This window comes from Phyllostomus hastatus, unplaced genomic scaffold (genome assembly GCF_019186645.2).
Source record: "Phyllostomus hastatus isolate PE091 unplaced genomic scaffold, TTU_PhHast_1.1 phas_scaffold_193, whole genome shotgun sequence".
Taxonomy (NCBI): Eukaryota; Metazoa; Chordata; class Mammalia; order Chiroptera; family Phyllostomidae; genus Phyllostomus; species Phyllostomus hastatus.
In genome coordinates, this window is record NW_025334015.1 from 10,685,545 (window position 1) to 10,706,354 (window position 20,810).

The window sequence follows — 20,810 nt, forward strand, 5'->3', positions numbered from 1 at the left end:
TTAGCTCATCTTGGTGGAACTTTCTGGGAGGGCTCCTGGCTACGTCCCCAACCTTGCCACGTTGCCAATCCCGTTCCTTGGCTGCGACCGTCACACGGTTTGAATTTCTGTGCTTCAGTACTGCTGGGTTAGAGAAGGGTGACTGTCACGATGAGTTGCCACTGTTGAAGAACTGAAGGAACGAATCCCCCACTGCTAGAGTGGAAAGTGTTTATAGTTAATCAGGGAGGGTTCTTTCAGTGTTTCATTTTGGGGTGGGGGGTTGTCATTAGAAGCCTTGTGCGGGCTAGCCTGGAAAAGAAAGCTGTGAAGCCAACTGGGGAAGAGAGAAAGGACTTGTTCCGAGGAAGCTTTTGAAAACAGAGAAGTCCTCGTACTTGAATGAAAACAAAACCCATCATCTTCTTAAAACAACATCAATGAAACAAAATTTCTCAAAGCATCACTTGATTTGCTCAGTTCTTCTGCTAATGTATTCCTAGTGGGTAAGGCAGGATTGGCTTGAGATTTCTTTTCTTTGCGGCTCATTTGGATGTGTGAATGCACAATTCATTCATCAGCTGTTTCCCCCAGCTTTTCCCAGGATCAGAAATGTCTGTTCTTGTCATCTGGGGGCCAGCATTGTTTTCTCATACCTTTTGGAAACACAGCTGGATGACAACAATCCTTCAAAAATTAGGATGATCCCATACATGCAGTTTCCTCTGGTTACTGAAGGAGGGGCATGATTTGAAGTTTGAACCAGAAGTTCAAGATTTATTATACTTTCTATTCCTGGTGCCTTCCTTCATTTGTTGGGGAAAGCCTGCAAGTTAGAATGCTTCAGGGAGACTAAACTGGGATTAGATGAAGGTAAGCAGGTGTGTTACAATTTATCCGAGGCAGAGGTTACAGTTACAGGCATGTGTGGGAGTTCAGCGTAACATATACTTAGAAATTGGGAAAAAAATATCTATTAAAATAGCTTTCTCCGAGGTTGTTCAGAAAAATTTATATTTATTCTTCCAGTTACTCAAAGGTAGAACTCAATGTCTGGTCCTAGCTACACATATGAGTAGAGGTATGTGCTTCTCTATCTACTGATTGTGTTAATTAAGACCAGCTCTCTCCACTTATGATAACCAGTGCATCAGTGGCAGGTCATTAATTATTCAGGATCCTGTGTGGTGTCTGGAGTGTCTGCAGTTCCCAAATGGAACAGGGGCTGTGTGCTGTTGTTCTGTCATGGATGGTGTACTCCAGAAATTCAAAGCCACAGAGCCTCTGCATCCCTTTTTGGGGGTGGGAGTGGTGGTAGTTTCATCTAATAGAGGTAGCAGTCAGTTTCATCCAAGAGAGGAGAGTCTGTGAAAAGGAAGGACAAAACTTTGGCCAATGGTGAGATAATCAGAGGGATGGAACAATAGCTTCCCCCTTCTGCACCAGCACTGCTGTGGGGAAAACTGAAGCTCCTGGAAGCCCAAGACTGATTTTAGCCTGGGCTGTTCTGGACTCGCCCAATCTCCTGTAGCAGAATTTGGGCCTCTGTGTTTGGGGTCTCCGGTAGGCTGCCTTGGGCTTGATGCTTATCAAGGGCAGGTCCATCTATTCTTGATTGCTCTGGTGGATTCTGAAAGTGTCTCCAGAAACACTGTCCCGACTGATTCCTGACTCACGGGTTGGAGTCCAGTCTCCCTAAAGCCCCCTGAGGACACTGGCTCGCGAGTGTTCTACGCCTGCTTGCACGCATAACCCCTTCCTGGCATGCCTCACGTCCTGTGTGTCAGTCTTTGTGAATGAATGATGCACACGCACTTAGAAAACTATGCTGCTACCGGGAGAGGGCCTGAGCGGATGACCAATCCCTCAAGAATGCGTGGAGAATCAGGGGGACTTTTCCAAAGTGGTAGAGGAGGTTCCACACGCAGCCCCCTCCCCGCGGCCCTGCGCCTTCGTGCCCGGGACACCACCGGCCGAGCACACCGTTCCATGCCTACTACTCCGTGGCCTTTCAGCAGGGTCCTGGGGAGCCGGAGAGGCGCCGGGGGCTCCGCCCACCTTTCTTTCGCTTTGGGCGGCAGCTAGCAATTGGCCGCGGTCCTGCCAGCCGCCAGCCGCCCCGCCCCGCCCCTCCCACGGCCCCGCCCTCCCCCCCCTGCGGAGGTCCTGGTGGGGCGGGGTAGGGGTGGGGGGGGGGGGATGAGGTTGGGGGAGTGGGTGAGGCGGGCAGTGGGGAAAGAGGCGCAAACCCAGCGCCTAGCTGCGCTCAGAGAGAAACGCCCTAAAGAGGAGGGAAGAGCGCGCGCGGGAGGGAGGGCTCCAGGGAACGGGGACGAGCTGAGGCAGCCGGCGGCCGAGAGGAGGGAGCGGGCACCGGCGAGGAGGGAGCGCCGCGGCACAGGCGAGCCTGGGACCCGGAGTGCGGACTTTCCCGCAAAGTGCCAACTTCGCTAGAGAGTGCTGGGCGCGCACCTTCTGGGCGCGGGGGAAAGGTGGCGAGAATTTGAGATTTTTAGGGAAGAAAATCGGATTGCTCCCGTCCCCTTTCCCCTGTTACAAATCCCCATTAAAAAGACAAACAAGAATAACAGCAAACTTGCCATCATCCTGTCTGTCCCCTACTCCTGGCACCATGAAGGCGGCCGTCGATCTCAAACCTACTCTCACCATGATCAAGACGGAAAAAGTCGATCTGGAGCTTTTCCCCTCCCCGGGTGAGTGGTGACCGCCGAGGCGCACACCCCAGCCCTCGGCCAGGGTCTCCTCCGCTTCTCTCTGCCTCTCAATTTCCTTCCAGGCAGTGCGTTTCTGCCTGCGGGGCGATGCTGGTGGCAACTGGAGAGAGGAAGAGGAGGACTGTTGGTGGCCTGAGACCCTTGTTTGGGGAGTGGTATTTATTTTCACAGCTGTGGTTTTGTGAGGAGTGGGAAAAAGCTTATAGAATGTTCAACGCCCACATTCCCGTTTCTTTATTTGTCCAAATGAGCGAGAACCCTCTGGCTTTATCCCTAACGTTGGGGGGATGAACACTGTCGCAGAAGATATCAATCCCCTGACTCCGTGTCCCCCAGAAATGGACCTGATGGGGGGCCCTGAGCAGTAAGAGGGGAAAAGGTGTCTAGCTGGATGGCCCCCAAGGGCATTTTCAAATGTCTTGCCTTCCTGAGCTCCCTGTCACATGCCCCCTTGCTTTCTAGCTCCTCTTTTCTGGACTGAGGACGAGGAGATGGGAGGAGAATTGAAACACACATCCTAACTTCAGGGAACATACTGATTCTTTTCATGCAGATCACTCACTTTATCCATCTTTCTAATCTACCATAAATTTGCCCTCTGGTGCTAAAGATTTGTTAGAAGAGGGAAAACGTCCCAACACCCATCGTGACTTTGAGTCGTCTTTGGTTAAGTGGGTGGTGTTATCCTCCTCTTAGATTTTTTTAGGAAGAAAGGGATAAGAAAGAAATTTCATTTTGTCCTAGGCACGATTTTTGGTGCTAAACAGTTTAATGGAGTCTGACACTCCATTATTCATGGAGTAAATGCAGTTTAAGAAGAAAAGATGATTTCTTTTAGGTTAAGGAACTGCCAGCTATCCTTGGAGATTAGTGATTCTGGAGGTAAAGCTATGTAGAAGGATACAGAGGAAAGGTGATGCTTTCTGGAGAATAATTAACTGCAGTAACGTGCTGCTGTGTATCAGCTGATCAATGCGTTGAGCTGCTGCTGCTGCTGCTCCGGTGGCTTGCTTACACACTTAATGCCTCTGCCATAGTGAGTTGCTTATTTGAACTCTTTCTGAATTTGCTTCAAGTTTCAACCCAAGCCAAGCCTCTGTTTTGTCATTTGGAGATCCCCCAGAAATGTTAATGAAGACATGGCATGTCCTCTGCTCTTGGACTGCCTAACGCTCAACCCCAGTATTGATCACTGGGAAGCGCACAAAGAAGGCTGGCGCTTGTTTGTTGTCACAGGGATGACGAAGGATGGTCAGAGCGATGCTGAGATCATTTAGGGCCTTAGGCACACTGTCGGCACTTAAAGCTGCAATTCAAAAATGATGTTGCGAAGACGGTTTCATTTAGGGTGTTCGAAGAAGCCAGAATTAAGTTCTTTAGTCACAGCTGATTCAAACCATGTATACGAGAAGTGACAGGGTAGTTCTTAGCAGAGATACAAACTCAGCTAACAGGTCTCTTCCTTCAGAACAGCTTGTTCAGGTGTGTGTTCGCAGATTGGGTCATGGGGGAATATTGAGTAGATATGTCAGTTCACACACCTACAGTGGGTCCTGTGTGCTGGAATGAAACAGAGTTGCATATGTTTTAGGTCACAGAAAAACAGTTAAACAATTTTGAAGGGAATTAAATGTTAAATATTAGGGATTTAAGTATATTATGCTGTTATTTTGCTTATTGATAAAAAATAAACCCCGAGTATGTAACTACCTTAGTTTTTCCATCTGTAAAATGGATAGAGTAAGGCCTACCGCATTGGTCACAGCCATTATAAGAAGCACCTTAATTTGTCTCTCTTTTTAGAAAAAGGTTTACAAGTCACTGGTTAGGTTTTGTAAATGGCCTTCACTGCAATACGATTTCAACTGGTTAAAGAAATTGGGCAGTCATGGTAATGAAAATCTGCCATTCATTGTAATGAGATTTGATTTCTGGCACTGTCTTGGGGAAAAGAAAGGAAGAAACTTGAAAATACATATACAGAATACAGAATAACCAAGTTTTAGTTCATTTAATTCTGAGTGTTTAGAAACATGTGTGAGCGTGACAGCCACACCTTAGAGAGGGAAGAGGGAAACAGGCACAGAGAAGGTAAGTCATTTACCTAAGACTATCTAGTGAACCAGCCATTGCAGTAAGATGAGTCCATGTTTCTCACTTGGCAGTGCACCGTTGCGTCGGGTGGTACCTTTGAAAAGCTCGGCAAAGAAACTTCAGTTGCGACTTTAACTTGCAGGTGCAAGGATGGAAAAAACATTGGTCTGACTGCCTGCTTTTATGGTGGGAGGAGAAGACACTGGCGGAGTGAGGATTTGCTTTGCCTAGCAGACCATGCAGGACATGTGTTTAAAGTTTAACTTCTCGCAGCGTGGCTTTGTGTCCACAGCTGTGACTTAAATATTTGTCAGAATGATCCTTGGGGGTATTTCGTTTCTTATGTGTGGGGACAACTAGTTTGGTATCTTATCTGGTTTAAATGATTAAACCAAGCTGCCCCACCCCGTCCCCGACTCCCATTCTGTGAGAGTTAAAGTCAGGCAGGGGGGAGGTGGGGTGTAGAGACAGGAGTGCTGGGTCACCTATTTGCCTGTCTTTGTGAATAGGACTTGGTCAAGGACCTTTATTCTAGATTGAGACCTCAAAGGGGTTTTGACAGCTTTCAGTAGATACTGAATTTTTCTGCTGAATGGTAAGATATACCATGTTGATTGCAGCGTGCAATGGCAGGGATCTCAGATCTTAAATGGGCTAACCAGACAAAGCTATTTAGTGTCCATGGAGTTCCCTCCTGGTGTGGATCTTGCAGCTTAGGGGTGGGGCTGGGGGGCAGAGCAAATACATTCCCAAGCCGCTTCATTTTTTTCTCTCCTTCGCACCGCACCTTCCTGGTGAGGTGAGTGTAATGCCCACGGAAGAGCGGGGGTTCCGATTCTGGCTGTGTGCTGTTTTACAGAAATGAAAAGTTTCAGTCACCTTCCAGCCCCAACAGAGGATGTCCCTTCTTTGGGGACCTGTATTGTCCTCAGAGATAGGGAGGAGCTTTGTCTCTCTCCCAGTCTCTTTCATCAGTCACTGTATCTTCATCCGTGTGGACAAGAAAGGAAGGCAGAGTAGCCCAGGCTACTAGGATTGCTTGCTCACTGTCCATCCAGATCCCCAAGGACCACAGTCCATTAATGACTAAAGAGCCCAGCAGTTCAGAGGTGGGATTCTGGAGCCAACCTGTCTGAGTTTGCATCCCAGCTCTGCTCCTTCCCAGCTGCATGACTTTGGAAAAATTGCTTAATCTGTCTGTGTTCTAGCTCCTGCATTTCTAAAATGAGTGTGATAATTGTTCTACTTCATAGGTTGATATGAGAATTAAATCCATTAACGTGTGTAAAATCTTAAAACAGTGCCTGACCCATAATACATTATATTTAGCTGACTGGAAAACAAATCAACAACAACAACAACAAAAAACGATCCTGATTGGTGTAGAATTTTCAGGGGCTCTTGAAATGTGTGATAGGGGCTATCACTGTACGATGCGCCTCTATACTTACAAGAAGAGCAGAATTAAAGAGAACCTTTCCACCTGCTTAGCTGAGATCTTATGCTCATTCTGTGCCCCAGAGAGCAAACACTGAGATGGGTGACTTTCAGAGTGTCAGAGGATCTCAAAGTCTCCACTCTCAGAGCCAAAGGCCCAAGGGTCAGTTGGTTACTTTGGGTGATGGGCTTTGTCAATGCTACTGAAGAGTAAAAACGCCACCAAGACTGGAGGTCATGGGGATATTTGCAGGGCTGATGGAAAAGTAGAGTATTTCAATTATGCAGACTTGAGAAATGCATCATGTCCAGTTATTATAAAGTATCTCACATTTTATTTATTTATTTGGTTGGCAGAGCTTGCATTCCTGGCATTTTTGGTTGGTTTGTATTGCTGTTTTTTTTTTTTGGTCTGTGTAACTTTTTTTCTTTCTTAAAGAGACCAGACCACCCTGGAGGAGATCCCCTCTTTTTAGGAGACAAAACAGCCGTGCTCAGCCTCCCAGAGCCCAGCTTGCCCTGGCGCCCATCAGAATCTCTGCAAACCCAGAGCTGGTTAGTGTAGGTCAGGATTTTTCAAGAAAGTAGGACTCCCTATTTCTAAGAGCACAGATACCTCTACAAAGGCTGCAGCAGCAGCACAATTAGATGCCTGTCTGGGTTGTGGAAGGAATGACCCACGGCTGTGGTGGCATTCCAGGAGTTTGCACTGAAGGTAGATTCGTGCATTCACCAGTTATGGGGGTCTTCCGGAAGCACATAATGAGCCTGCCTTATGTACTTGGCATTTGAACATAAAATTGCACGTTTACATTCCACACTAACTCTGGGGTGGGGGAGGCCTTATTTTATCTATTTTGAAATGAAGGAAATGATATTCAGAGAGGTGCACAACTTGCCCAAGGCCACACTATTAGAAAATTACAAACCGATGAGCTGTTGCAGGCATTTTGGGCCTAAAGTAAAAACACTGTATTATCCATAGAAACTCTGGACATTGAAAGAGGGAGGCGTATGAGAAGGCAGTGGTGTTGGTGCTTCGGGGGTTGAAAAGGTACAGGGTCTCCCAACCACCCTACCTGACTTTCCTGAGCCTGGGGAAAGGGTATCTCCATGCACTGTCTCCAGACCTGGCAGTCAGGTGTGCTGCTTTAGGAAGGCGCAGGAAGGTTCAGCAATGCTTGCCTACAATCACCAAGCAGAGGACCAGGGTTCTTAATTTCCCAGAGTATTCCAGCGTATTCACACTCTCGCAGGTAGGGAGGTGATTGTGTTCATGTCCAAGGACACGCCTTTCCCAGAGCCTCCCGATTCTGCTTGCTTGCCCCTTTCATCATGGACACTGCTCTGCACATCATCTCACAACCTGGGTGACAAGAGACACAGATCAGCAGTGAGTTCACTTTTGTTATATGGTTGTAGTTTAATTTTTCTGCTTGCAAAGAGGTCAGAGGTACCTACGTCTGCTGATCTGCCGTCTACACAGTAATTTTTGTGTGTCTGAAATGTAGTGTTTTCAAGTCCATTTCATGGGTCAGGGCTCACCGTTTGTAGTTACTCTGGCACAAGAATGAAAGTGAGCCCTAGGAGTCGGCCTGGCTACTGGTCTGAGGGTAAGGTGTTGGCTCCTCTATCACTGCCTGACGGGGCCTTTTCTCCAAATAATTAACATCCTTGGGCCCACAGTCATCACAGAGGAATTTGTATATAGTTGCCCTGTTTCTATCTGGCTGCTCCAGAATGAAATGTTGGCCCCATTTCTCTGCTTAGACAGAATCTCTGGTGGGATTTGTCTCTATGTTAACAACATTCTAGGTCTCTCCTTTGCTTATAGCTGTTAAGCCCTTAACTCAGGGTTAGGAATGCCAAGACAATCCTTAAATCTACCGTCTTCACTTGCCAAGTGTCTATAGCTAATTTTTGCTTTTCTCAGTTGGGTTAAAGATATCTCCTTTCATACTGTCAGTCGATGTTTTTCCAATCGCATAAACAGGCTGTTCGTTCCTTCCTGGCTCCCTTTCTGAAGCCCTGTGTCTATCTGTGTTACCTTTTTAATTTAATTGTGCAGTTTATAGTCTCCATGCAGATACAGAAAGAAATTGGTCTGTAGTGTAGGTTGCAGGAGATCCAATTTCATTGGCAGGGAGCCATGCTTACAGGCACACTTAAAATATTGCTGTTCAAGCCGTAAATATTTATTGATTATTTGGCCAACTTCATTATATTTCCCAGGTGCTTTCCAGTTTCTGCTGCTTGGGTACCAGCCTGTCACTGGCCCTTTCAAATGTGGCTTCTTACGGCCCTATCAACTTTTTTCAGTTCTTTTCTGTAGCATTTAGCTCTTTCTCTGAAAATTGTAAAACATTGACCCAAATCATACTCTAAGACCTAAAGTAGCATTGGAGAGTTTTAGGCTATTGGCTTGCAGATCTTGATGGCATATAGATTGGGAGATCTTCTACTTTACTCTCGAACCCGTGACACTGTTGAGAGTGTAATGGACTCCATTACTAATTACACCAGAACAATAGACATAAACTGACAAACAAGGGTCAACTATCAGACACTGAATTTGAATGATAATACTCCTTTCAATGTCTACTCTTAGTTGCTAATCTTAGGATTCAGACTATCCAAAGTAAGCTAAGAGGAGCAGACTAAGATTTTGAAGCAATTCAAGTGCAATGTGGTTTCCCCGCACCCAGCCGTGGGTCATATTTTTAAATGTCTTTGACACATAATATAATATTTCTCAGCGCCTGAGAAGCAACTAAAAATCAACCTCAAACAAGTTCATTTCAAGCATCTGAAACCTCTTGGTAGCTTTGGGTAGCAATGCTAAGCTGTGGATTTTTGTTTTGCAAGGTTCTGCGGAGGAGCTGTAAACTTTTTGCATGGAGGGAGGGGCGGTGGTAGGAGAGAGAGAGAACTTTTGAGTAGGGGGTGTCATGATTACACAAGCGAAGACAAATAAAGTTGTTGTTTTCTGTTTTAATGCTTATCCAAGGTGAGAAGTTCTGTTGAGATCAAATAAGGCCAAAAAAAAAAAAAGAGAGCATTGTTTGGTATCATCCACGTAGGTAAAACTACAAAGTAAAAAGCAAGCCCTTAATTTTTTAGGAAGGGAGAAAGGGAATGGTGGATTTAATTGAAACATCCCTTTTGGCTAAAAAAGGAGAAACAAAGAAGAATGATACCAAGAAAAGAGTAAGAAAGGATAGATGAACTAATGCAACAACAAAAGAAAATAATCAAAAAAGAAATGGAAGAATGTAAGTGATAGCTCATAGACTTTTGGAAGAAATCCTCCTGTGGGCCACGCATTGCACCTGCGTCGGGTTTCCAGTCTCATGGGGTCAGGGGGGTCACCTCGGGCCTGTTGTTCCCACTCTTTGTCTGTGCAGTAATTTCTGAGAACTTTTAATCCCTCACGGGTGTGTGGCTGATCAGGGGAACCAGACAAAATATTCCCTGAGTTCCAGGTGCTTCCATGGCTACAAGTGGCAGGAGGACCATTGTTTGAATTTATGGATCTATGTGTACGGCCATGATTATTTCTGTTTTCTGTGCCTATTGGCCCTTTCTTCCAACAGTTCTAGGCTAGAATAGTGTTATGGGTCATCTTCAGAGAGAACAAGGGTATTTCAGAAGGAGGCGTAAGAACAGGCTAGAATAGTGTTATGGGTCATCTTCAGAGAGAACAAGGGTATTTCAAGGAGGCGTAAGAACAGGGATAGGATTATTTTAGATGGAGAAACCAGCATGGGGAGCATGGCATAAGTTTGGAGTGAAAGAAAGGCTTGCAAAAATATGAAGGAAAATACCTTGATTGGAGGAAGGAAAGAGAGGAGGAAGCATGAGGCCAGGAACTATGTGTGAGGGCATTTGGCATCACAGGATGAATTTTGCCTTCAAAAGAAGGGAGATGTTTCAGGACAGAGCAGGGTTACTGAAGAGGCCTGATGGGGAGGTGGTTTTTTTCCCTTGTTTGGTAGCATTGCTTTACCTCCCACTCAAGCTGTTAGTTGTCGCAGCCTCTGTATCAGTTTATCAGACTAAGCGTTAAACCTCAGAGATGATGACAGAATCAATCAGGTCCATATTTTCCAGGTGCAAATGGAAAAAAAGAAAGAATCTAGGTCAGGCCAGGGAATTCCTAAATCTGGTAAATCTTTGAAGTATGTAGGAACCTCTGCTCTCAATGAATGCCATTTGTGTGCAACTACAGTTTTGTGCTCTGGCAATTCATTACTTATCATTAAAGGTTTACAATCAGAGTATGTTGTGGAGTCTGACTTTAAAATAGCCTTCAGAAAACGCATCGCAGGAGATTTCTGGCAGCAGAGGTACTGTGTGATGACTTTTATACTTCTGGTATTTATACATTTTTTTCTACTTGATATCCTTTGCCTAAGATTTAAGTTCATTCTATACATTCTCCATAGGTCGTCTTCTACCATTGAGATAGCAGTGAACTGCATGGAATGTAATGAGAACCCATGCATGATCAGGGCAGACCTGTCAGCTGAGTGGGGAATAAATACTGTGTACAGAGCAAGCAGAGTGACGGCACTGGGGGCTCACTGCTGTCTGGGGACCTTGATTCTAGCCCTGGCTTTGCAACTGTTTATTTCTGTGACCTTGGATCTCATGTTCTTCATCAGTCAAAAAAAATTAACTGGAGAAGATGGCCTATAAGCTTTCTCTTAACACTGACATTTTATGACTCTAACATTCGAAATAATTAAAACTTTCAGAGAGCATACGCTGTCATTAAAGTGGTACGCAAAGTGGCCTATCTTATCCCTCAAACTCTGTTAACCCCCAAATTCTGTTAACCACAATGTAGCCCTCCCTGGGGAAATTTTTAGCCTGTCTGTGTAGGTTCCCTTTCCTAGAGATGTTAGAAATTGTGACTGGCCTCGCTGACAGTGACAGAAACCGGCACCTGGTCCCGGGTGACGCTGGACCAGGAGTCATGCCTTCCCCTTGGTCCCCCTGCATGAAACAGCTTCCTTTTTCCATAAGCCTTTGCTACAGTTGCAGCGGAAAGGAGCTCTGGTGCGGGGCCTGGTCTGGAGGAAGGAGATGGAGGTTAGGGGTCCGGGAGGTGAGGCAGCCAGCCCCAGCTGCATCCTCAGGCTGAGCGTGTGGTCTGAGCACAGAGCTTATTTCATCGACGCTGCCCCTTCTCAGTGCACTGCTGTCTACATAAACAGCTCCCTCCTGCAGCGGGAATGCATTCTGCTGAAAGTCGCCTTGGTGCCTCTTCCTGACATACCCTCGGAGTCAAGGCCCCTGTCTCCTGTTTGTACAGAGGGAAGGGCCCAGGCCCACTTGCTTCTGGCCGCTCATGGAATGCTGTCTGCGCAGCAGCCAGTGACCCTTCAGCAGGTCCAGACCGCCCACAGAGTCTGGGCAGACAGGATACCCCCTGCCTTGGTTTCCCCAGATGCACAGGAAGCTGCAAGTGTGTGTTGGGGTGTGGTAAGCTTTTCAAAGGCTTCTCTGCAGCAGTGACAGCATGTCCCGCTCACACACAGTTGTTATCTGAAAATCATGCTCTTGATGTTGTTTCTATGTTTGGAGAAAGGTCCATCACAGTTACCCTTTTCTTTTAGAAGCAGAGACCTAAGATCAACCTGCCAGCTTTGGGGAAAAACAAGAAAAACTGCCCTGGATAGCAGGGTAGAATTTAACTACTGGTGCTGCACATAGGCACGTCTCATATCCTCTCATATCCATTCACCTTTCCCGTTTTGTTTTGTTTCTTTTCTCTCATTGGGTGCTATCCTATGAATGCATTAACTTATGAATGTGCCCAAAACTTTATTATTAGACCCTAATCCCTAATAGCTAAGTGTTATTCCCACTTCGCAGATGAAAAACCTAAGAGGTTAGACAACTTGCCCGAGGTCACACAGCTGGTGCGCGGAGCAGTCGGGGTTCAAGCCCAGTTACAGCTAAGTTGAAAGTTCCCTCTCAGCTACCTTCAGAGTGCTCAGAGATACGTATTTGGATGCTTGCTGAATTTGGGCAGATACTCAGGTCTGTTGGTGCTAACTGTGTACCAGTTCACTTAGCACTGGGCTGTAATCTGGTAACATTTTTCAGTTTGACATGTGACTGTACCCCATTGGAGCCTCAAAGTAATCCTCCGAGTTGTCAACATCTGACAAACAGGAAGACTGCAGGGCAGCGATGCTGCTTGTTTTCCGAGGTCACATGGTGAGTGGCTGCGCTAGACCGTGAGGCTAGATTCTCTGAACTCCCTGTCATTTCCATCCAGACACCCACATTTTAAATGTTTCTTCGACTTGATGAGTGCCTACTGCATTCACTGCAATAATGTAAAAAACAATAACAACATTAGCTTGAGATCAGAAATGTCAACAAGACACCCTTTTCTCTTTTGCTGGACATGGCTTCCCCTACTTACTCTATACGTAGTCGGTCCCACACATGCTAACTGAGCTTTGAGTTGGTTGCGCAGATCACAGTGACATACGATGGGGAAAGGGGGCAGAGTTCTCCATGATGTCAAGGCACTGGCCAGCCTTTAACTAAGATGGCAAGTTAGTTCCTTCTCAAGAAGTAAAAACAAAACAAAACAAAACAAAACTTGAGTTACTTCACAGGCTACTAGACAAATATGCAATTTCCCTCTGGTGTAGGTTGCCCTTGGACTTTGAGAAATACTTTTTTTTTAGTCTCAAGAGTTTTGAGAAGAATTCCTGTTCTACCTCTGCTTTCTTATGTTGAAATATATGGCATATGGTTTTGGTCATCTGTGACTCAGTTTACTCTTTTTAGCAAACAATGCCCACTTTTTTAAAAAGATTTTTTATTTATTTATTTTTAGAGAGGGAAGGGAGAAAGAGAGAGAGAGAAACGTCAATGTGCAGTTGCTGGGGGTCATGGCCCGCAACCCAGGCATGTACCCTGACTGGGAATTGAACCTGTGACACTTTGGTTCACAGCCCGTGCTCAATCCACTGAGCTATGCCAGCCAGGGCACAAGGTCCACTTTTAATGACTGGTAAGACCTCCAGTAACTGGAGGAGCACTTCAGGAAAAAACAAAACAAAACCCAAAACCTTTGACTTTCATGCTGCATGTCATGGGAAAGAAAGAATTGTACCGAAGGAGCACGTAAGAATTAATGACACAGGAGGGAATTTTCCCCCGTTAGTTTCCATTTGGAGTAGGGGCATTTGCTGTGGCACCAGCTGTGTACACAGAGTTGAACAAAGTTATATTAGAGTATCTCCCTGATACAATGTAATTGCTCCTTGGCAAAAAATTAAGTCCTCTCCCTCCTTTCTTGCTTGCTCTGGAAACCGGAGAATCCCAAGGCCAACCCACAGACTGTGACACTGACAGGTGCCCTGCTGGCACGTTACTGTCTCCTTGGGAGTGAGTGAGTGTAATTCTAAGTGGCCCGCAGTGCCCTTGGGGGCTCTGGATGACGGGGGAAGAGGAGGTGGGAATGGGAAGTAGACGGTGGTACACCTGGTTGCAGCAAGAAATGGAGATGATAGGTTTAAGTTTGCCACGTTTGAATCTGGGCACTAACTTTGATGCCGGGAAAATTTAGGCTTGAAAAGCAAATCTTAGCTTTGTCTCCTCAAATGGGGGTTCCCTCCTTGTGAATCGTTTGACCCTTTTCTCTGCCGACAACTGGGCAGGTCTGCTTATAGGTGGTCATCCTTTTACATGTTATTGCCTGGCTGAGAATCAGGACGCCTGAGTCTGTTTTTACTCCGAGCTGCCAGATGATGGCTACGTCTCTGACTCCCCTCTGTATTCTGGAAAAAGGGCACTGCCTGCGAGGGGAGCTGCCTTTCATTGTGAGACAGGGGAGAGTTAATGCGTTCACATTTAGAAAGTACTCCGGAGTCCCTGGTGCTGCCAAGAGAATTCTTGAATTAGCGAGAGGTATGATACAGAGTGGCGACGAACACATACAGACTCTCCAGGGTGAGTCATGCATGTGTGTACAGGAAATGCATCCTAGATTTCACAGAAGATCAAGAGTTCATTCTTACACCTTTCTTGCCTCCTAATGGAAACCAAATGTTCTTCAAAACTGCTGGGTGCTTGTTTTTGCTCTCTGTATATATCTGTATTCAGTCGGGAGGAGTGAGAGAAGTGAAACTCATATTTATAGAGTATCTACCATGGGCCAGGCACTTTGCAAGGTGCTTCACACAAACAATCGAATTCTTCAAACAAGCCTATGAAGATAAGAAATTGCATCTTGGAAAAGCCCAAATAATTGTCCAAGGTTATAGAGCTTTCCAGACAGAAGTTTGAACTGAGATTGTTCTAATTGCAAAGTCCTACAAACTTAGAATCTGTTTGGAGAGAAAAATTTGCTAATATTCTCATCAGAGGCTTTGCTCCTTGGAACATTCTTCTGTGTGGTGTGCTTTTGGGGCTCCTCGTTATTATCAGGGTAAGCAAGAAAATATTCAGTATATCTATAAATATTGACCCTTGGGATATGTCATAGAGAGGAAGCCAGAAAAACAGTTCATATAATTTCTACTGTGCATGTCCATATTCAAAAAGGATAAACGGAAAGTGGCTAACTACGTTTACTAAACTTGTGTTCAGAATTGGCACTTTGGCCCCCATTTTCCAGACTGGGAAATTAAGGAATGAAGCAAGAGCTCCCGCCACACTTGAGAATTCTCCAGGAAGGGGATATTCAGAGGCACAAGTCTAGGCCTCGAGGCTACTTGATGTAACAGGAATGTCTGCAGAAACATAAACACACACGGAGTGAGTCAGTATCTACGTGGCGGACCTGGAGTTACCCTCTGACTTGATTTTTTTTAAAGTATTTCTTCATTCATTCATTCACTCATTCATTCACTCATTCCTGGGCTTCTGAAGGCCTCTTTTAGAGGAGCTTCCTGGCTTTTTCCTACCCCAACCCATACTGTTCTATGGTGGATGGGCTGATGGGAGGAATTTGAAATTCCAAGATGGTTGCGTTGTCTCCGAAGGATGATGGGTGCTGGGTGAACAAAACAGCCACTTGCTCTGTGAACGGAGATTGGTCCCTGGCCACTGGCCGAGGATGCACAGGGGTTGCCCAGCTGTGCTGCTCACGGGTGTGCTGCAGACGGCCAGCGAGGAGTGGAGCTGGGCCTGGTCCCCAACTGCCTCGCTTTGTGAGAAGAGAACATTTTCAGTGTTCTTATGGACAAACCAATTCCAAGGAAGTAACATTTGCATTTCTAAAAGCTGGTGCAAGGTGCACACTAGGCTTCTTCTCCTAGACAAACCAGTCACGCTGGCCACAGATAGGTTTCCATTTGCCGGTCTTCTCCAGGTTCTTGGGCTAATGCAACCTAAGCGCAGTTCACCGTTCTCAGCAACTGGTACTTGGTTCTTACCTTTGTCTGGTGGATTTGTTCACGCCACAAATTTCTTACCATAATCTTACCATGTAGATAAGTGCAGACCTTTAAGTCAAAGGGAAGGGATTCACGTCTAGATTGCTCCATAGAGAGTAATCTTTGTTCCTGAATCACACGACCTCTCATTTGTTATTTTGGCTGTAAGCTGTCCCTCGATGTGGGCACCAGAGCAGAGCTGGAGGTGAGACAGCCCTGGGTGTGAGCTCAGGGTTTCTGCTAGCTGATTTGTCCTTGGGTAAAGTATTTAAGTTCCCTAAGCCTGCCTTTCCCCATCCGTACTGTGCGGATGGTAATAAAGAGCTTGCAGGGCTGCCATAAGGATTCAAGATTGTTCCTGTAAAGTACTTTTTTCACAGCCAGAGGGTACGGTTATTTTGTCATTATCTTGTGGGCATCGTATTTTGTTCAAATAAATGTTCATGCTGACAGAGATGTTATTATTTCAGTGGTTGTTAAAACTGTGGTTACTGTTAACCTGGTTACAGAAAATTTTCCACTTGACACCCCCATAACCAAGTGGGCCAGAGCAGGCCCTGTGGCCGGTATAATAATTTCTTCTTCTCACGTACACTTACCAAGCCTGAGTTAGAGCTTCGGCTGCACTCTCAGCTCTGAGGCATCCCTTGCCATACGTGCCCACGGGGCCTTTTATTGGGATTGTCCTTACCAGGATATAGCTGCTGGACTTCTCTCCTTTGTCCTGGAAACCTGTCTTTTCTGGGAGTGACTTGGGCATCTGAGGTTTAGGAGGAAAACTACCCATTGACACAGCCAACCAGGGGTAGAACTTGCATCTTTTCTGCTGTCACTTCCCGAGCTGGGCTGCCCTCCACGTCAACATGCTGGGAAGGGCCAGGCCAGCGAATCCATTTGGCAACCTCTGGAAGACAATAAACCTCAGGACTGAAAAAGCCCACTCTCCTGTCTTTCTTCTTCACACTCCTGTCCCTTCTGTCCCCCAGCCGAGGCCTGTGAGACCTTCCCAGCTCTAGCAGACACTCCCTAAAGTGCCTTGCAACTGAAGATGTTTGTAGAATCCGGGTACCTCTGGAGAATGCCAGTTGCCCATTGCGATGGTTGATTTACAGCCAGAATCTGGCACCTAGAAAAGGGGATCCTGTGTCTTTAAACAGCTGTGTGCCAATGTGTGTAAATGTGCTTGCTAATCCAGTGACTAATTCAGTATATTCTAAAGCAGCCGTGAGCTGGCTGCCAAGGCAGGGCTGTATCCCAACTGGAGTGGTGCGTAAGTAAGGCTCAGAGAAATATTTCATGAATTCTGCTGTACCACCGGTCTCGGGAATGGCCTTGACATTTCATCTGCCTGTTCCCCGAACCAGAGTCTGCACTCACCTTGCCTTCTCCTGGTTCCCGTCTCTGCCTGCCCCCTCTTTCCTGTACTCTCCAGCTCTCCCTCAGTTCCCTGGGTCAGTTTATTTCCTCATGTGAGGGTGGAGCCGAGCTCCATCTGAGTCAGGGCCAGGCAGCCAATCAGAACTGCTTAGGGGCATTCCAGGGGAGAAAACTCATCACCCCTCTTGGACAAGAATTTTCCAAAAGATCCCTTTGGTCACAGCGTGGTGACTGCACCTTTCCTGGTTCATGTCCAGGGAGCCTGGCAGAAGCCCTGTTTGCCAGTGCCCTGTTCTATCTGCCCTTGCTGCATCTATCCACAAGGGTTGGGAGAGAAACCTCCAGAAAGAGCCAGGTTTATTGGCGACTTCTTTGTCCTGAACGTGTTAACCGTGGAAATATAAAAATGCGATGTCACTGTAAATGAGTGCTTGGGCAGCCTCTGCTGGGGACATCTTCCGGGGAAGGGAATTTGAAGTATTCTGCTGGTCTCCCAGAATCTGTACAACCCCCACATCTGCGGGGGGTTCCCTCAGCCCCCACATCTGTGGTCCCAGAAGTTGTAGACACCAGGTGTCTGTCTCCGGAAGCGGACCAGCCTTTCCCACAGTCTCCCGTGAGCGGAGGAGCCTGGCTGTCACCTCACAGAGCTTCCGTGTGGCAGGCAGAGGTCCCATCCACTCCCAGTCTTCCCGCTCACTAGTGTCATCCGTCTGCCGTTGGAGTTTTCCTTGACACCAGACCCCTCCTCTCCCTCAGCCTCTGTACGGAGGACGTCAGCAGGCTCCTTCCTACCCCCTTTCCCAGGGAACACAGCCACACAGCCCTGGTCTTGCCGTCAGCGCAGTGCTCGTGATGGGTTGGGAGTGTGTGGCTCTCGTCCGTGTGCTTTTGCGGCATCATTTCCCCCAAGGGAAGGAACCTCCGGGTGGAGGGTCCATGTCCACCAGTCTCCAACATATTCACGTTGCTAGGCCCATAGCAGGAGGCTCTTTAGCTCTTTTTAAAATTTATTTTTTATTGAGATACAATTTATATAACACAAAATCATCCCCCCTTTTGAAGTGTACACCTCGGTTTTGGGCATATTCTCAAGAGCTGTTTAGCCGTCAGCGATTTCTCATCCCAACACAATCTCATCGCTCTCGGAGGAAACCCCATCTGCACTAGCCGTCAGTGGCTCGTTCTGAGTAAAGGGACGCAGGTGGCTGAGGCTCTCCAGCAGGGGACACGAGGAAGTGGACACATATTTCCTGATGAGAGCCCCCAGCCTTCTGCCTGATGCTCTGAGCCCACGCCTCGGGGAGCTCCCTGTATCTCCCGTCTCTGTGGATCTTTTCCCTCCCTCTCCCTCACTGGTCACACTCAGATTTATTCTGGCGGCTCCCTTGGTTGGGTGCCACTGTGTGGCGAGCTGGTGTGAGCCTGGGCAGAGATGATGAGTGCTTTCCCCAGCTGCAGGCACACCATTCAGTTCAGAGCATGGGGCTGTGGTGGTTGCAGTTTGCCGATGGCTTCCTGATGGGGCAGAGCCATTTATTAGGGCAGACAAGGGCTATGCACCCCAGTCTCTCCCTTTCCCACATGACACAGGCACGCACATGGAAAATGGCTTCTGCTCCCTCCCCCTTTGGCGCTGATTACCTTTTCTCTGCCCTCCACCCATTGGCCTCTCATGCCCATCGGTCTGGAGATTGGGTCTGCCTGGCGACTTCTCAGCCCTTTGGGTTTGCCACTGCGAGACGAATCCCATGCCGTCTGCTCTGGGCCAGTGTGGGTGAGACTCTGGGCTGCAGTGGGATTGTGAGAATGTCCAAATTTAGGCGCTTGGGGCCATTAGGAGAAGCCTATTCCTCAAGAAGAGAAAAAAATCTGCAGAGGCAAAAAGAGACCATAGCTAAGTACAGCTTTCCTCAAACCCTTAGCTCCCTGAACTCTAATACGTTTGTATGTAGTCCTGGAGCTGCTTGTGGTGCTTCAGGGCAGGGCCTTTTTGCATTGCACACATAACCGCATTAATTGGATGTGTCAGGCTGGACTTACAGACCATGCCACTGATTTTATGTTCTGGCTTTGGTGGGGTTTGTTGCATCCCCTCCGCCCTGTCCCTGTGTCTTCACTACCCTCCCTGCAGTATCGGCAGGTAGTTGTAGAACTTTTGAATGACATGATGATCTGTTCCCCTTTCAGTGCTTTTAAGACAAAGGCCAGTAGATCACTGAACTGTACTGTTGCCCTCACCCTCTCTGGATGTGTAGGAGAGCACCTCCAATTTTAGAGCTGCTGTACCCAGTGGTGTCACATGCTTTACCCTCCCTGGGATTCCACTGGGATCTCTGCTCAGGAGAACCGTCCACAGCAGAGCTTAGCCATTGTTATTGAAAACTGGTAACCCGAAGTAGAAACCAGTAGCATCGTGGGGGCCCCAAAATCCTGTCCTGTTGGCTAGATCTTTGGATGGGCTGTTTTTCTGTGGTTCTTATGAACTTGGGGAGGAGTAGTGTTTGTCCAGAGCGATGATCCAGCACTTGATAATAGTGAAAACAGGAATAAGTAAACAGCAACGGTGTAAAGAAACAACATTGGCTAGGGAGGCAAGAAGTCTAGAATTAGTAACCATGTGACCATGGGCGAGTTCATGTTCCCTCCCTGAGCTGCCTTTTCTTTATTGGTAAGAGGAAGGATTTGGACTAGATGACGTCTAAGTCCCTTTGACTTTGTGTTCTGGGGACAGTGTGGGCCCAACGGCAGAGCCTAGCTCCTCCTTCTCTCCATGGGGAGCCTGCTCTTCATTCATCGTAGTAGTCCGGAAGGAGCACACTCCTCCAGGGAGTTGTTAAAGTTTTATAGAAAATTCTGTAAATGCCTCCTTCCTGCTTTGGCCCTGGATAAAGCTCCATGCATCATACGGCCATGGGGCGGGGGGGTGGCACTGAGAGGCAGAGACCAGAAAAAGTGTGAACACACGAGTAGGGTGCATGGGGTGAGAGCTCCTGCTCAAGACCGTAAACAAGGCCAAAGGTGAAGAGATATAGGGGCCGAAATGACGGATTACATAGGTCTAAGACATACTTGGTAGCCACAGATAGTAGGTTGAGCGGTGAACTTAATGGTTTAGGGAGAATACCCATAATCCCTTTGCTGCCATCCCTCTGAGTCCCAAGTACCTCCTCAGCAGCTCAGGAAACTTGAGCTGGAACTCTGAAATTATTACCTAAATCCCTTAAACCCGCAGGATTTCTGACTCCTCATTAGGGACTTGAGTTTGGATTGACCGAACTGAGTGGGGCCTTTATTTCATGAGTTGTTGAGCGTGTAGAGCCTGACACTGTGAACTCCAGATGTTCCCCGTTAGGGCAGTGCCATCATTGCTTTTTGGTGCATTAGCTGGTGTGCAGGCAGCGTTGAAGGCTGTGATAGGGCAGACAAGGGCTGACTCATGCACTTGCCAAACACACTCCGGATGGGATGTTTTGCCTCTTCTCTGATGTCAGCCTCGCTTCAGGGTGGCAGTGTGAGTCTCTGCCTTCTCCCTACTCCTGCCATGTGGCTCCCATGTGGCTCTCTTGAATTACACTGGGACCATTCAGCAGGGCCCTCGGAGAAGGAAGGGAGTGCTTAGCCTGTTGGAAGCAGCGGGTGGGGGAGGAGTCAAGAGAGGGGTGTGTTTCAGGGAAGTGCCGGGCCAGGCGAGGTGGTCTTTGCTCCCACTCGGATCTTCATAGTTTGGTGCATTTCAGTTAGTGGAAAAGGTTTCAGTCTCCGCCATCGGCTTGGAACA

At 47.3% G+C, this 20,810-nt stretch overlaps 1 protein-coding gene across 2 annotated transcripts in view; it reads left to right on the forward strand.

Moving 5' to 3' along the window:
* The window catches only part of ETS1 (ETS proto-oncogene 1, transcription factor), a 128,195-nt gene that overhangs the window by 61,363 nt on the left and 46,022 nt on the right, over window positions 1-20,810 (forward strand). The window contains exon 1 of one of the 2 annotated variants that reach the window (XM_045860175.1): window positions 2,224-2,693. The exons of the other annotated variant lie outside the window; for it this stretch is intronic. Coding sequence (XP_045716131.1) covers window positions 2,612-2,693 — 82 coding nt within the window. The 5' untranslated portion in view covers window positions 2,224-2,611. Of the gene's footprint in view, window positions 1-2,223; window positions 2,694-20,810 lie in introns of those variants that run through there. 2 annotated transcript variants of the gene reach the window in all.